At 48.1% G+C, this 16,823-nt stretch overlaps 1 protein-coding gene across 18 annotated transcripts in view; it reads right to left on the minus strand.

Annotated features, from left to right (window-relative positions):
• Window positions 1-16,823, minus strand: part of TNNT3 (troponin T3, fast skeletal type) — a 31,765-nt gene extending 14,942 nt beyond the window's left edge. Inside the window, exons 1-8 of one of the 18 annotated variants that reach the window (XM_037403135.1) lie at window positions 16,800-16,823; window positions 16,568-16,626; window positions 11,623-11,657; window positions 10,515-10,528; window positions 9,776-9,793; window positions 7,264-7,281; window positions 3,360-3,374; window positions 788-799 (exon numbers count right to left, since the gene is read on the minus strand). In XM_037403135.1, the coding sequence (XP_037259032.1) occupies window positions 788-799; window positions 3,360-3,374; window positions 7,264-7,281; window positions 9,776-9,793; window positions 10,515-10,528; window positions 11,623-11,642 (97 nt within the window). In that variant the 5' untranslated portion in view covers window positions 11,643-11,657; window positions 16,568-16,626; window positions 16,800-16,823. Of the gene's footprint in view, window positions 1-787; window positions 800-3,359; window positions 3,375-7,263; window positions 7,282-8,181; window positions 8,200-9,775; window positions 9,794-10,514; window positions 10,529-11,622; window positions 11,658-16,567; window positions 16,695-16,799 lie in introns of those variants that run through there. The other 17 variants (XM_037403144.1, XM_037403136.1, XM_037403141.1 and 14 more) reach the window with 17 other exon arrangements.

Genomic DNA, 16,823 nt, shown 5'->3' on the forward strand with positions numbered 1-16,823 from the left:
GTTTGGAAACCTACTGAAATACCTGCTGCACCTCAGCGTCAGTGTTCAGCTAACTTCCAAAGCAGCTCAGTGCTCTTCTCTACATCTGTAGCTGAGGCCATTTTCTTCCTTGAAGACAACTGTGATGTTTATATACACGTGCTGCTGGTCTTCACTTCCATTTGCAACACAGAATGACAACCAGATTACTTCATAGGAAGAAAACGTTCGTTCAAAGTCTGTGCAGGTCTATGTTCCATTCCTCTGGGGTTTTTTGGCAAAGCAAGAATAGATCAGCGGGGCAGATTTGCAGGGCAAATTTTGCTTTTCAGCCATATACGCACCGCAGAATATTTTCAAAAGCAGGCATAAAAATAATGCAAAATCTGGCGGTATTTGTATTCCCTGTGTACAGCCAATGGGTCAAATTCTGCCCCAAGCTTTGAAAATAAGCTTTCCCTATAGGAAGAAACACTCATTCTCATATCACAGTGCAGAATTTAACCCATTCCATAAGGGCACTTTTTTGCTGAGCTACTCTTTCACAGTAGTACATGTGTACCCGTAGTTTTTAGTAAAATTTTCATGCAACAGGTAAGTTTCCTCCTCCTTGCTGCTGTTTACATTTTACCTAGAAAAAAATATTAAACTAAAAAACCAACACACACACACACACACCCCCAAAGGCATGCAAGTTACAAGCTATCATTAATTGAGAGGTTGTTATCTCCTGTCACCTTGTATTGGCTTCCCACACACACCATCCCTGCAGACAGACACTGGGGGGTTTAGAAGTTAAATCACATACCTGGAGGGGGGGCTTCATTTAGTAGGAAGTGTCAGGGGAAAAACATAGGAAAGGAAGATAAAAGAATTATAAATAAGTTATTCAGGAGGGGATCACCTCAAACTTTGTAAGACTGGGTTGAAGGAGTATCATTTGCAGACTAGGTTATAGGGATGGAGGGTTAATAAGAGTGGAAAAGGAGAGTAGTTACAGTGGGGTGTGAAGTGGGACAAGGAAGGAACGCCATAGAAATGAAAGATAAAGGGAATTTGAATGTTGATGAATTGCAACAGTTTATATCATGCAAATATATAAACAGTGGGCAGTTGTAGCAGCACCGGTGACCCTTACATGTGAAAGCAAGCATACCCAAGAAGAAAGTTCTACAAGTGTGCAGGGTAGCCTGTGTGTCAGGTGTGCCCGTGCCCCTTTAGCTGTGGGGGCAGGTATGGGGGTATGAGTTACTGCAGGGAAGTACCGCTTTGGATCTCTCGCTCGGCATCTGAAGCTCCCCACCTAAGGGCCTTCACTGGCAGATTTGGAACTTAGCTCTGCAGACCTGGAAGTATTGGGGTCTACACAGGGCTTGTCTGCTGCAAAGCAGAAGCCGCTCGCGCCTGCGTGCCGGGACCCTGCTGCCAGCGATGCCCGTGAGCGTGAGCAGCTTGTCTCTGCAGCTCGGGTACCTCCCTCTGCCCCGGCTGTGGGGTAACCACAGCCCTAAAAGTTTTCAGGGACACTAAAATGTTTCTTCTAAGCTTCTCAGAAGGTGACTTCCCAGTTACAAACCATAACTATACTTTCCTATAGGGAACGTAAATTTTAGGGAATCTTAAGAATGGATTGATTTGTCATGACTCTGGTTTTCTTCAACAGCTTCAAATTCCTATGTACAGGAATTTTGCAGATTAATAGGAATTTAGATGTCACGCACATGCGCTTGGTTACGTGGAAAGTGTCAGCAAAGAAAAATAAAAGAATTAGAGCAAGAATCACAGAGCAGCAACCACTCTGAACTTGTGCGGGCCAAAGCTGTGACTTAGAAGATTTATTAGACAATGACAGCATTAATAACAAGGAAACTAAATAATCATACAGTGATGTGAAAAGCTGGAACAGTCTCCCTCTGACATAAAAGTTTTCTTTTAAGCTTGTTATATTTACATCTTTCCTTTTTGTTATACTTTGTGTTACAGAGGGAAAAGGAAACACAGGGAGTCTGTAGGTATGGTTTTATTGTTAATCAGATTATGTTAATACCTGGTGCCCTGCATAAAATTCAAGCTCATATATATGCCAAAGCTTGAGACCAACACTCAAGTAGTGAGTAGCAGTTCAATAAATACCAGGAGAAAGATGCACAGAGGCAGGTAAAGCAGCTGGGGTGGTAGCAATGACCTTTACCTTGCGCAAAGCAAGGTCAGAGAAACCTTAGGAGCAGGTGACAGACAAGAATGAAGATGGTTAAAAGGAGACAAGGACATGAAGCAAGAGTGGCGAGAACAGGAGGGAAATGAGAAGCGGCGCATGGATGTTGAAGTATTAAGTCATGCAAAACACAATCAGACAGCTTTCACCTCACTCACTTCGACCCTGGCGAAAGCCCTGATCTCGGCTAAACTAAGAGGCTGCTGTCCCTCTGCCGAGAGCAGTGAAATAACGGGGCTGGGGGGCTGCTGAGGTGTGGCTGCTTTCATAAAGCTGCTCCAAATGGCACAGCATAATTTTCACAGACAGTTTAGATGATGCTGCAAGTTCAGTTTCTGTTTTTCCCTGTAATAAGCATTATAACGTTCCTGTATGCGGGGTAAGGATGGCTCTGAGTCCAGTCAGGGGCTACTATTACAGCTTATATATTGCAATATTTGTTTACAAAAGTGTTATTACATTTTTCATGCAACAGTTAGCTCTTATCCTCATTATTACACATGACAGAGCAGAGGAAATTATTATTGGTGGAAGGTGTAAGGAAGCTGCATGTTACAGTTTATCATTAATATTTGATTTTTATCTGTTTTCTTCCACCATCTTTGAATTCCTGAGTATAATATTAGAGTTACTGGTATAATTTCCCAACAGAAATCAGATTCAATTGAATTTCAGTATTTTAAAACTCACGTAGATTTAGCTAAGATTTTGGTTAAAAAATAGAAACGGTTTAACAGCCATAAAAGACTGCATAGATACTGCATTTCTAGAACAAATCCTTTTCATTTTTTTGCTTTGTGACAGTCTCTCATTCCGGATCTGTTCTTGCATTACACTAAATATACTCCACATTATCCAGAAAGTCGATGCTTCAAAAGCATCTAAAATAGAATTTTTGTTTCAAAATTTGGAAATCTTCCATGGAGGAAAGAAGGGGAGGGGGGGCAAATGTTGGAACAAAATGTTTTGTTTCAACTAAACAAAAAAAAATATTTTCAATAGTTGCCAAGCAAGGCATCTCCTTTTTTTGTTTTACTTTGTTTGAAAAGTTTCCATTTTGTCCCAATTCAGAACATGACCCAATTGTAAAATTGCCAAGTGCAACTGAATTTCCAGCACATAATAACCCTTCAGATTGACGCAGAGGAATTCAGAAGTCACATACCTGGTTCATGGACTTCTTTAAGAGGGAAGTAGCAGGGAAGGAGATGCAAAGAAAGATAAGAGAATTAGAGCAAGAAACAGGATGATTAACAAAACCTTACACTTTTTTTTTAGCCAGGATGGAGGGGTTAAGGGGATAAAAACCATTAATAAGATTAAAAAAGAAGTAGAGGGCACATATGGATGTCAATTAGAAATTCATGGAGAGGGAGGGGCAGGGGGTGTTGGGAGATAAAAGGTGCAGATGACTAATGTACATTTATCATGTGCCATTGGTAACCTTTGCTTGACAGAAATATTTGCTTGTATTAAAACAAGTCCATTACCCATAGTTTTGACTGTGCAAAAAGGTTACAGACAGCCTGTTCTTATTCATGTGCATAGAAATCCCAGCCTCTGCGGAAATCAATGGGCTTGGGGGAGCTGGCATTGATTTCCTTAGTGCCCAGGATTTCACCACTGGTGTGCAGGACTGCACCCCGACGGGGAAAGGTAAGTGCGAGCGTATGACTGCTCCTCGACCTGCAGGATCAAGTATCCGATGAAAGCCTCGCTGGACATGCAGAGAGGGGAAGGCAGAAGGGCAATTGAAAGGTAAATGGGTTTGGGCTGGCAGGCTGGTATTTTAATAAGCATGACCTACTATTTTGCTAATCACACAGATCCTCTTACCAGAGCTGGACTTCCGTTCGTATTGTAAAATCAATCAAAATTCAACCCTGCTACCCCCGTTTTTGCATAACACACATTAACCCGGAAAAATACCAATAGTTATGGGAAAAGCATGCAACTACATCTTTTCACTGAATTGGCATTTTCCGCAAATACACTGCAACTAAAACAGTGCCATCGGTCCAGTCCTTAGCCCAAGAGAAGACTAGGTATGCCACAACATGCCTCGTTGCTCAGGACTTCAGATGCAAGTCTCTCCACAACCACATACACCGCTGCAAAAGTGAGTTTTGCCTCTGCACGGTGGCAGGGGGGCAGGAGGATGAGGTGGATGCATCCAAGGGATGGAGCATCACCACAGGGCATGGCTATCCCACCTCCAGCCCCAGAGCACGGCATAGAGGAAACGGATTTGGGAACGCTATCCCCGTACCAACTGGTGTCTCTACCGATTGCCTGGTGAGAGGCAGCGGAGTGCCGAGGAACACATAAGCACTGCCCAGCCACTGCTTCGGGCATTGTTTTCAAAGCTGCGGTAAGTACTCATTACTCATCACACCGCTTATCCTACGAGAGCGAAATAGCTGTCAGCGAGCACACAGAGGATAATTTTGCATCCTCTCCTCTTCAGCCACCTCCAGAATTCCTGCACGCATTACCGCTCCAGACAGAAACAGAGGAATTCACAAGCCATGGCACATACCTTCCTCATGAGCTTTAGCAGGTGGGAAGAGTCACAGAGCAAAATGCAAAAGAAGACAAGAGCGTTAGAAACGTCAGAACAATTTTTCACTCATGCGAAATGGAAGGGGAGGGAAAGCCTGAGAATATATTGCAAGGAAATGAAATGAATACGGATCTGAAAAGCACTGCTGGAAGTAAGGGTACAAATGATCTGAGATATTAAAAGCTGATTTAAGTGGCCGTATCAGCCATTTGCCTTACACGCACGTTCCTGCAGCTGTGCAGAGCCCGGCGCAGCGTGCCGTTTCACAGCCCTGGTGCATGCCCAAGCGGATTTACAGCCTGGGGCCAGGATTTTGGTGGCACGTGGCTGCACGTACTACTGTGCAACAGTGGTCCAGAGACTCCATTGCATGAAGAAGAAAGCCATCTTTAATCATTTGCAAAGCTCAAGCATCAAAATTACCACCAGCTGCTCTATCCAACAGGGGTTTAAGCTGAAGGAAAGGCTATCGTGACCACATCAGCCTGGCAAAGGAGGGCAAAACCCCTCCGCAGCTTTGACAGCCGCTGTGGCAGCAGGCTGATCGTGGGCACATCTGCACATTGTCCCGACCCACCTCCAGTGGTCCCAAACAAGCCTCCCGGGGACACCCAGCCAGTCTCAGCATGAAGGCATTGCAACCTTCATCCTTTCAAGAGGTTTACATTTCCTAGCAGTTTTTATACTTCTTTTTTTTTCATGCAACAATTACTACGTAGCGTCGCCGGTGCGTTCAATGTCAGGACAGGACGTGAATGAAGAGAGTATAAAAAACAAAACATGGCAAGTTTTATTCTCTGTTAATATGCCTATTTCTAAGTCCTGCTTCCTTTTGCTGTCTTACAGCTTATGGCTAAACCAGAGCTTACTCTGACAGACAGACATTCAGGAGTCATGTCACATACCTTCCTCCTCAGCTTCTTTAGGTGGGACGAGCCATGGGACAGGATGCAAAGGAACATTGGGAGAAACACATTATTATAGGCTATTGCACAGGCTGAAAACTCTGTTAAGCCAGCGGGAAAAGTTTTATCGAGTGAAGGATGCACTAATGGCCAGGAGGGGAAGGAATGAAAGGCACATGTTGATGGGAAGCAACTTCACCATGTGAAGGGAAGAGGTGAAAATTTGTTGGAGAGGGAAAAAATCACAGGAAGCTCAAATAATACATGCTGAAATGTCTAATTCCAGTGTTAGAGGAGCAACCTCCTGCCATTGCCTCTGCGCACAGCAGGACCTTGCACTGGGACAATTCCCCTGTGTTAGCCTGTGGCAGACCCGGCCACAGAGAGGTGGAAAGCAAAGGCAACAGAAGTGATAAGGTGAAGTAACTGGGTCCTGCACCTCTTGCACCACCCTCGAATCCCCCCCCCATCACCGCCAAAGAGACGGTGGGGAGCAGTTCGAAAGGCGATGGCACGTACCTGCTTCGTGAGCTTCATCAGGTGGGACATGGTAGGGAGCCAGATCAATGAGATGGAAAATGAGAAGTTAGACTAAAAAGTGTGTGAATGCAACAGGGGGTCTAAAAAACCACAGCGGGTAATGAAATGGAGAAAGAAAGGAGGAGGTGAAATGGAGACGGGCAACCAAAGCACACGCAGGTACAAGAAATGTAAAACCTTCTGCACCTGGATGCTGTAAAGACCCTGCAAACCGCCCAGAGGGGCTTTCCCACGGCATGGCAATCAGGTTTACCTTTGTTTCAAAGGTGCCCATCGCACAAAGCTTTGCAAATCGGGAACCAACGCACCCTTTGGCTCCTCATACCCGGAGCACCACATCCCAAACCTCTCAAGTGCAAAGGGTGGGTTTCTGTTCCAGCCCCTCTCCTCTGCCCTGCCTGTTCCACCTTGCAAAGGCTGCATGCAATGTGGGGAGCCAGCTGGGGTTACTTGCCAGTGTCTGCATAGATATAATTAATAAGATCTGCATTCTACAGTATTATTGCTTATATTATATATAATATGATATATTATAGTCTATAAACTTATAATATATACTATATATATAATATGGCATATTATAGAATGCGTACCACGTAAGGTATGGCTACACCCATACCTTATCACAGATGGATTTTGATCTCAAAATCCATCCGATCATTATCTGCCAAACTACACAGGAGAAACCAGTTGATACCCAAGAGAAACGTCCCTAGCCAGCCCCCAGCGACCCCATCCCACGGCAGCGGCAGGCGTTACAGACACCTGGGGCTGAAGCTCAGCCTCGGAGCCTGCAGCGGCTTGGCTGGAGGGCTGGCACCCGCAGCCCCCAGCGGCTCCCTGCCCCAGGCTGGGGGTAGGAGCCCACGCAGGTCCTCAGGGGTAGGGGGCACCCTTGGTGAAATTTGGGCAAGGGACAAGAGGAGCCCTCTGCCAGCGGATGGGTTGTCCCAGCATCTTTCTCTTGCCTCCAGCTTTCTTCTACCCGTTTGCAAAGTCGAGGGGCGCGTGGGCAGCGAGCCCTTCTGAGGGGAGAGGGGCTGGGGAGCCATTCCACGTACCTTCTTCTTGAACCTCTTCTGCAAGCAGAACACATCACATGGCAAAGGGAATGGGAGAAAACGAAAACAAGAAATATCTTATTGGAACATTCTTGAGGTTTGCCAAGCTCCCAGGCCGTTACGGGTAAGAATACACAATGATGGAATTACAGGGTGAAAGAGAATTAAAAATAACATTTTTATGGGCATATTATGAGGTTATAAATGTTACTGAAATATGGGAGTATGACCACAAATGAAAACCACATTAAAAAAGTCATCCAATATTTTATTCCTTATTAGAGCTGGCTAAAATGTCCTAACTGACTTTTGGTGAATCTGTAACCAGTAATAAAAGTGCTGCATTTCTTTTGTTGTAAATCTTTTTTGTGGAAAATTTTGGCAGAAAATTTTCACCACCATTTACCAATTTTTGAAATTTCAAATAAATTCATTTCTGAATTTCAACAGATGAATATGAACTTTACAGGGTGTCCCCCTCCCTTTTAAAAATTCAAGCTTTTGGAAAGAAAGGAGATGACTTGACACTACTGTGACAAAAATAATGTCAAGCAGTTCTGTAAAAAAGGTAGACTAAACCAAATATATATGTTTCTATACACATATATGTGTATTTATATTTAAAAATTATATATATTTGTGTATACAATATCCAGGGGGGTTATATGCATTCTATTTCTATATATGCATGTATTTTATTTATGTATTTGGTTGGTTGGTTGATTGGGTTTTTAAACAAAAAGCAAGGCCCAATTTCCTGCCAGCTCAATAAATGCCATCAATGCCCATCAGCACATTGATGTCTGTGGCTCAGGGCCGGGTCCCAGCCCCTGGATGTGGACCACTTGCTCTGGAGTTCTTCACACACATTTTTCCTCTGCACGAACAGCGAAAGAAAGCAGAAGCCATGTCACATACCTTCTTCCTGAGCTTCAGCTGGCAAGTGTCATGGAACAAGAAGCAACAGCAAGCAGGGAGATGAAAACAGAGAACAGTTAGGAACTGGTATTGGGGTGAGCTAAGGCCTGGAGAGAAAAGTGGTTAGAAAGTGATGGAGAAGTTATATGGAAAGGGGATGGATGACTTTGGAAGAGAATGCAGAGGTCAAGCAAATATGAGGAGCGAGAAGATACACCTCAGAGGAGACAGTCATGCAGATTAAAAATATAGGAAGTGACCTGCCTATTAATTTCATATTAATCATTAAATTCTTGAAACCCAAAAGTAGGCAGTTAGGGAAGGAAGGAGAAAGGCAAGAAATGTTTCTCCTTTAAGGAAGGCTTGTCTGTAGAAGCAACACCCTTTGCTTACTCTTTGGACATTTGACAAAGCATGAAGGATGGAGCATGAATAGCACCTTCACCTCTCTGGCTGTGCCCTCTGGGCAGGACCAGGGACACGATGCTGACTGAAGGCATCTGCAACCCATTTGGCATCTTGGTTTTCCTTTTTTGAGCCCTTGATCCCCTCAGAAGCAATGCTGGGGGAACTGGAGACGTAAAGTTAGCATAGCTTAGGGCAGGAACTACTCTGCAGCACCTCTGTTCCCACCGCCATGGGGAATCCATGGGGGGGGGGGGGGGGGGGGCGGGGCGGGGGGGGGCAGTAAAGAAGAAGAAAAAGCAGCTGTGTATAAAAGCCCCAAGATGGACATTTTTACACAGGGGTAAGTCTCTTTCTCAGAGCTGGTCTCACACACTCCACGTGCAAATATTCCACCTCCCAGTAAAGAGTTTTGCTTTTGACGCCTTAGAAGATGTCTTGGACGCTAAGGGCAGATGCTGGGAGAAAGCCCCAGCATTTGGCCTTTGTCTCTGATCCAAACACCTTGGGAAAAGGAAGGACGACAACCAGCAGCTACGCTCGCCTGACCTGAAGCTGATGTGTCCAAAGTGCCCAGCAAAAGCAGCAACACCTCTCCAAAATCTTCCTCTCCCTGCTGCCTACAGAGGCTGAAACAGCTTGGGTGAGAAGGGCTTTTCATGCTCATCTTTCTCTGTCTCTCGCAGCTTTTCAAATCAACTTTTGCCAGCTAAAGGCACGTTAAAAAACTTCATCTTTGCCAGTCGGCTCTCTGCCTCCCCATTTCCACTCTCGGCAGCGCCCCGCTGGGTGCTCCTCGGGAGCCGGGCAACACGCTCCTCGTTTCAATTTCCAAATGTAGACTCAACCTGAGGGCATTGCCAAACGAGACCGCCGGGACCGCCAGTGCTACGTTGGGTGAGCTCTGCCCCAGCCCCTGCTCCACTCTGGGGTGAAGGCCGGGTTAGCTCCCAGCTTTACAGCCACCCCCTACGGCTCATACAAATCCAGCGTCTCACTGTAACATGAAGGGTCTGCACACTACGGCCCGGCTCGGCCACTTTTGTGGTTTCCGACTGATTTACTGATCAAGTGTTTCAGATCACCTTTAGCGGCAAGCGCCAAAGAGAAGGGTGAAATACAGACAAGGAAAAAGCAGGAGCAAGAATCAAAGAAAGATAAATTACGTTCCAAGGGGTTTTTTTGTTACCTTCTTCTTCGTACTCCTCTGCATTGAAATAGGGGAGGGGAGAAAAAAAGCAGATAAATCAACCATCAGCCTTGACACATCGGTAGGACTTTACCCATGGCAGAGCCCTTTGCGCTCTCAGGGATGCTGGGCAAGATGGTGTCTGAGAGGCCACTTCCAAATCCGCAAGTAAAATAGCAAATAAAATGACTTTGAGAAAAAAGAGGAGGCATAAAAAGGGGAGGAAGGAGATATCGTACTGGATTTTTTTCTTGGGCAATGGGAACTCAGGTGTACACACGCGTTAGAAGGAGGAAAGTGGAAGAGAGGGTCTCTGAGTACATAAAAAAAAGCAGCAAAGAAAAAAATCGTACGTTTCTATGTATATTGCTTGTACATGTTGTGGGGCTTTACATTTTAAAGCAGAAAATAGTACTTGTACAGAAGCCTCAAAATAAATTGCCAGCAGATGGCAGCGCCCTACAAAAACTGGCGGCATCCCCTGAAACCGGGGCATCGGCGTGGGGCAGCCCCGGGGGCTGCGGGGGTACCAGCGCCGGGACGCGGGGACACTCGGACAGACCGACGCACAAAAGGGACACTCGGACAGACCGACGCACAAAAAAGAAACCTCAGATTTGCTCAACTGTACCGGCACTTTTTGTTAAAATCTCAGCACCGGGCAGAAAGGAGAAGAGGACTCGGGCTGCGAGTGTGGCAGGCTTGCATGGAAGCGATTAGAGACAGAGTTAAGACTTACCCTCTCCTTGCTCCCTGCGAGAGAGAAAAAAGGTTATTGAGACCAGATAAATAATTCTTTCACTCCGTATCATCGCTAAGTTTTAAACAATACACTGAAGCAACCCAACGCGCTGTTGTTTAAAGCCTGCTGTGTCTTCTTTCCCCCATTCTCCCTCTGCTCTTTCAGGAGCCATTTGGTTTAAAGAGCAGTAAAGCGACTGCATTTGGGTTTTATTTTAAATAGCGTTCCCGACTCTGAAGGTGCACATAGATCTGCATCCAGGAATAATCCTGCCACCACCAGGCTATAACGTGGTACCCACGCAAGAGCGCCGTGCAGGGGCTGATGAAGCTGGACCTCAGCCCCAGTGTGACGGGCAAGCCAGCCTGCAGCCGCTGCCCCACACCAACCCAGATGTGCTACAGGCTCCCTGAACCCTAGGGCTGCCTACGAAAAACTTGGCATAGACCAGCTGCTGCTCCGTGTTTATCCCATGGCTGTAGCAACGCCAATCTCAGGGTCTGCTCCCGTTCCTTGCCCCCACTTGCCCGCCCCTCCTGTGCTACCATCACCTCGCATGAAACCCAAAGCCCAGAGCAGCCCTGGGGCCAGACCCTAAATGAAGGACATGTGTGTTAGAGATTTCCTGAAAATGGTGCCAGATCTCATCTTTGGGAAACAAGTTTTAAGAGCAGGCTGGGCAAAATGACACAGGTTAAGCTGAGCCTGCCTCGCAGCTGAGGAGGGGGCTACGTGACCACTGCAGGTCTCTCCGTGATGTCCCATGATTGCCCTAAATCTCCCTTCTGCACCTACTGATGCATAAATGTCAAAGGACCCCACTGGGTTTGGTCATGCTATTCCAGGTACAGAGCCACGGGCGCTGAGGGCAGGCTGAGCTGGGCAGAGGTGTTTGGAGGATGTCCTGTGTTGGACAGCGAGGGTGTCAGGGGCCTTTGATGGACCCTTTGATGCTCAAAATCAAGACGCCTCTTCCCCGCTGCCTTGGGGGGCTTCAGGCTGTGCACGGGGCAGAACCCAGCCTCTGCTCCCCATGGGGATGCCCTCGCTCTGCGGCACGGGGCCAAGCTGAGCAGGACACACAGGTGGCTTTAGCTCTACTTACACTTCCTCGGTATCAGACATGTCGGCAACGGGTTTCTAGACAAAAGATGAAGAGAAGAAAAAAAAAGAAAAAAAAAAGAGATGTTATTAGTGAGAGTGCCTCCAAAAAAACGCCAAGCAGGAGCAGATGGGTTGACATCTGAGGACAAAAAAAGCCAAGCACCTGCTTTCCCACACAGCAGCCAGTCCCCCACCAACACTGCCATTCTAGGAGCAGCACAGACCTTTGCCAGCCAGGTTAGAGGAGAAGGAGAGGGGAAGAGGAAAAGATCATCTGGAAAGACATGCCCTGTCAACCTGGCTGCTTCCCGCAGGCAGGCACGGGGGGAGACCTGGACCCGGCTTTAAGTTACCAAACCTCCGGAGCTCAGGGAGACGGGCACAAGCCAGGGCGTCCTCTCACACCCATCTGACATTTCCATCGCTCCAGCAAGACCAGAGAAATTTTTTGTTCTTTTACCCTATCACAAGTGGGCAGGTGCCAGCTCCAAAGCATTAGTCAGAGCTGAAAAAATAACAGAAACTACCAATACACCCCGAGATAACTACTTATTTGTCAGCGCCCAAAAGCGTGTCTGGTTTATACAGCTGATGAATGAATGAACAATTATCTGTTGATTAGTTTAAGAGGAAAACTGGCCAAACGCCCGGTTGGGCAGTTGACATCAGTGTAACCAGCTGTATTTATTACACCCAAGCCTTGCACCATGGGGCAGAAACGAGCCCATCCACGGCGCTGCTGTGCCTTGCATCTCTGCGCAGCCCTGGTCAGGGCTGGATGCAGCCCACCGCCCACAGAACGGGTGCAAGGGCTGGATGTGGTCCCTCTGCTGATCCTTGCTGGACCCCAAGTGCGTGTACAGGAGCCTCAGACAGAGTCAGAGAGAGCAGAGCTGCTGTTCGGGGGGCACTGCAGTGATACCGCACGCTGCGCTGGGGTGGGTGACGGCAGCGGTGAATACTGTGGCTCTCCCAAAAGCGTCGGCTGCCCTGAGGCCAAGGGAGGAGGTGGGGAAGGACCCTCCAAAACTTCCTCCAAATCTGCGGCGCGTCTCAAGTTAGAAAGCCAGGCTCCTCCTCGCTGGGAAACCCAAGCCATGACATTCATGACTTCATTACTCAGCTGATATATGAGAGATGTCTTGAAGGAGCAGGTGGGCTGACTTAGGCTCAAAAGGAACAACTGCAGCTCAGCAGCTTTCTATTTCAGAGGAAGGCAGTAATCCCATAGGCTCCAACCCTGCCCTATAAGGGATTCTCTCCATTCCCCAGCAATGACCCTGGGCACCACACGTTAACACCAGCAGGATTTAAAAACCCCATGTCCTAAGCAGCAATAAACAGCCAGCATTTTTTTCCCCTCTGGTTCCTCATTTATCCTGTTTCTGAAATTCAGCATTGCCCTGGAAGTAGTGCCAGCAACGGCTGTGTTACGACCTGACCTGAGTAGCTGGACTGGAGGGTGATCTGCTAGGACACAGGAGATCTGGGTTCAGTGACCTCTTGGTCCCGGGCTGCTTTTAACTTGGTAGCCATGATTGCCCACTCCTCAAGTGCAACAGCCACCCCAAGGAGTACTCTGGGGACTCTAACCCCACCAGGCAGGAGGAATCTTGGAGGAATTTCATGTCTGGGCGGATTTTCAGCTCTGCAAAAGGCTTTTCTGCTGCACTGATTCCTGCTGCTTCTTCTGTTACTTACTCAGATGCTACAACACCTCTGGTCTCTCTCCCCTGGTCTTTTTTATCTGGATCATCAAATCTTCAGGGTAAAGATTTCCACTTGCTCTCCGCACAGTGGCTAGCAAGTTTACAATCTCATTTCAGCCTCCAAAAATTATTCAAACTATTAGTAATAATGCTTGGCAGTGTGTTGGTTTATGCAGCGGGACAGCAGAGCTTCTGGCAAAAGCCCATCAAGGGAAGCTGCCAGATGCCCAGCTGTTGGCTTCTTCCAAAATGCAGTATCTGTAAAGGCTCAGAGCTATGGTCAATCCTCCCACGGATTCTGCCTTTAATTTATAAACCCAGATTGCCTTCTTGCCAAGGGGGGGGGGTGTGTGGAGCGGGAAGACGACTTTTAAAGGGCTTTGAGCTAAACTCTTCTTCCCTCTCTCTCCGGTAAAAAAAGTAGTAATACTGCTCAATCCTGGAGAAGAAATCAGCTCGAGAGCCCGGCATATGCACACTGAGAGCAAACGTCTGGTCGGTGTGGGGTAGGCACGTCATGCAGCGCATGCTGTTCTTTCCAAGGCAATTGAAGTCAACAGGAGTCTTTGCAATCAGGCTTTCCATTAACAGTTATTGGAATGAGCTCATCTAGACTCCAATTTAGCTCTAAGGACATCTTGCCGAGGGTTGTCACATTGGCTGTTCCCCTACACCCTTCCATATTTGTTAATCCAAGCGCTGCAAATGCGAATGGGATTTCGCATGGCATCTGTCCGCATGCTATAAAAGCCGAGCGAGAATGCCAGCATCCCTGACACCACAAGACCCCAGTTCTGAGGGGGTTTCTGGGCCCCGGATAAAACGAATTAATAACAAGTGCATTGGCAGACTGTGTGCAGAGATGAGCCAGATGCAGAAACCCCACAGGATAGAGCAGGTTGGGGAGAAAAAAATCCAGGGTGAGATGCGGTTTCAGCCTTGCAAGGACCAAACGTTCAGCCAAGTTTGGTCACTCCGTCGGGAGGAGCTGGCATTTAAGGCTGTAGCTGACTGCCACTGCCCTGGCTGGAAAGCCAAAAAGGTCTCGCCTTGAGAAGAACAAGGTGTCTATCCACTTCGTGGCATTCAGAAGGCATCTGGTCCCTCAAAGCCAGGGGCAAAACACAGACCATCATAGCAACAGCCCCCCGAGATGAGAAAGGCTCTTGGACACCCAGCACTGTCCACGTAGCTAACTCTGTCATCAAAGCAGCCAACAAAACCAAACCGTATTTACATCCAAAAGGCAATAAAGCAAGCAATCTGCTAAGAGCAGTATTTTCTGCAGTTAGGATTAAGTTCGCTGAAGGCAATGGAAAGTCTCCAGCTGGCTCGGGATTACCCTTCAGTGGAAATTACTTTACACGCAGCAAATGCAGCCTAAGATTAAGGCTGTTAGCACCTTAAGGCAATAACTGGGTTTTGTTTGTACAGCGGCAGAAAAATGGGGTCTGGTCTTGACTGAGGTTTAAGGATGTAATAAAATCAATTAGTTAATACTGCCCACCATTTGGAAGGAAATCAAAACACATGGGAAAGTTTTGCCAGACCAAAAACTTCCTGCCTGCTCCCACCCCTTAAAGGTGAAAGCAAAGGTTAGCTTCTGCATTTTGCTCGAGCTAAGCAGGTCACGGCTAGAAGGACAAATCCCCTGACCCTCATTAGCCTCAGGTGGGCAGGAATGCTGCGTCCCTTTTGGCCCTAGATGATCCTGCCTTTGGCTGAAAGAGCAGAGCCAGCACATCCCAAGAAACCTCTTGGCAGCTGAGAATGCGCCAGGGAGGGGGTACGGGCTGCCTTGCACCTCTGGGCCATCCCTGGAAATAACCCGCCCATCAATCATCCCTCCCAAGCCAGGCCATACAAGGGAGGCAAGGTAGCGAGAGCTGTATGGAAAGGGGGGAGGACAAAAGTGGCCACGCAGGGGCCAGGGGACCTGGCAGGGACAGCTATCAGGCGAGGACAAGGGGTATGATCTGCCAAGCACCACACGGCCATGCTTTTCCAGCAGGAGCTGCTGCAAACCCACTGCAGCTATTTTTTTATATGCATACATGTATTTATTGACACATATGTTATATGTAATATATCTATTAAATATAAAAATGGATGCATATACTTTTTATATAGAAAAGTATATGTATAAATTTAAAAGTATAGATGTATATACATATACTTTTTTGAACATGTATTTCTTCTGTCCCTCTGCCTCCTCCTTTGTTTCTGAACTGCTCGGTACACCCCAGCAGAAGCGTTTCTCTCCCCTGGGGCTGGAGAACCAAGTACCCACGGCAGCGCTGCTGCTGCAACAGGGTAGCAGGACCCAAGCGGTGCTGCAGGCTCCACCGACCCCCCGGCACGATCCCGACCCCCTGCCCCAGCAGCAGCTCTGTCCTTGCCTTTGGGGAGATCCGATCCGTCTGACCCCTGCCTGGGGTTTGCTAGAAACAGCAAGGCTGAGGCAGAGGGTGGAAGACCACCACCGTGCTTAGCTTCCATCCCCTGCCTCTCCCCCAGGCCTGGCAGGGACCCACGAGGCTGGTGCCTTCGCAGGACACCCCCCACCCCAACAGCCAGGAGCTCTCCGCTGTGGGGGGAGATGCCCCCCACGCAGGGTAGGTGGGGTCAGGCCAGCCAGGTGCAGGGGCTGGAAGCTCTGCAGGTAGGGAACATCCCATCACTGCTCTGAATTTAATCCCCTCCTCCTGCCCCTCCGTGTGCACAGGGAGCTCCTCTCCCAATTTTCTTTTTTTCTGCGGGAGGTGCAGTTTTCTGTGACCATATTTGTTTTTCTCAGGTCTCTCTCTAGCCCCGGCCCCCCCCAGCCCCCCTCACCTGCCAGCAGGTCCCCACTGGTCCTGCCCCTCATCCCTCCACCTCAGCTTTCTCTTCTCCAGGTGATGGGAGGGAAGGGCAGCAATTCCTTCCTGCTGCTGGGGGGAGTTTTCCCAAGAGACACCACTCCATTCCCAGCCCCACACCTTGGTCTTGGAAGAGTCTTTGCTCCCACCACCCATCCTTGAGAGTTCAGAGCACCCAAATCTCTGCAGGGGACATGAGCCTCATGCGATACCCAACCAAAGCCAGGAAGGAAAACTGCCTTTCCCTTAGGATCCTGTGCTGGATCCCAAGTCCTGTTGACCCCAACCCTTCCCTAGTGCTTCTCCATTCAGACCAAAGCTCAGCCCCTCGGCAGTTGTACCCCTAGCAGCATCCCTTGCCGGGGCTCCCACTTACCTGGGAGGAGCGGAGAGAAGTGCCGAGCTCCCTGCTGAAGGGGAAGGGTAGGCTGGGATCTGCAAGCGTCCCAAGGTGATGCAGCTGTCAACTTATAGTGACATTTGATCGTCTGGAGGAGCCTATTGGCCCCAGACTCCCTGTGCTCAGCAGGGAAGGGAACAGAGCGGGATGGGGCAGGGGGGGTGGATGGAGGGGGAAGCGAGGGTAGAAGGAAAAAAAAAAGTCATACCATGTATAGGAGCAGCTGGAGCAA

Source organism: Falco rusticolus, chromosome 10 (genome assembly GCF_015220075.1).
Source record: "Falco rusticolus isolate bFalRus1 chromosome 10, bFalRus1.pri, whole genome shotgun sequence".
Classification (NCBI taxonomy): domain Eukaryota; kingdom Metazoa; phylum Chordata; class Aves; order Falconiformes; family Falconidae; genus Falco; species Falco rusticolus.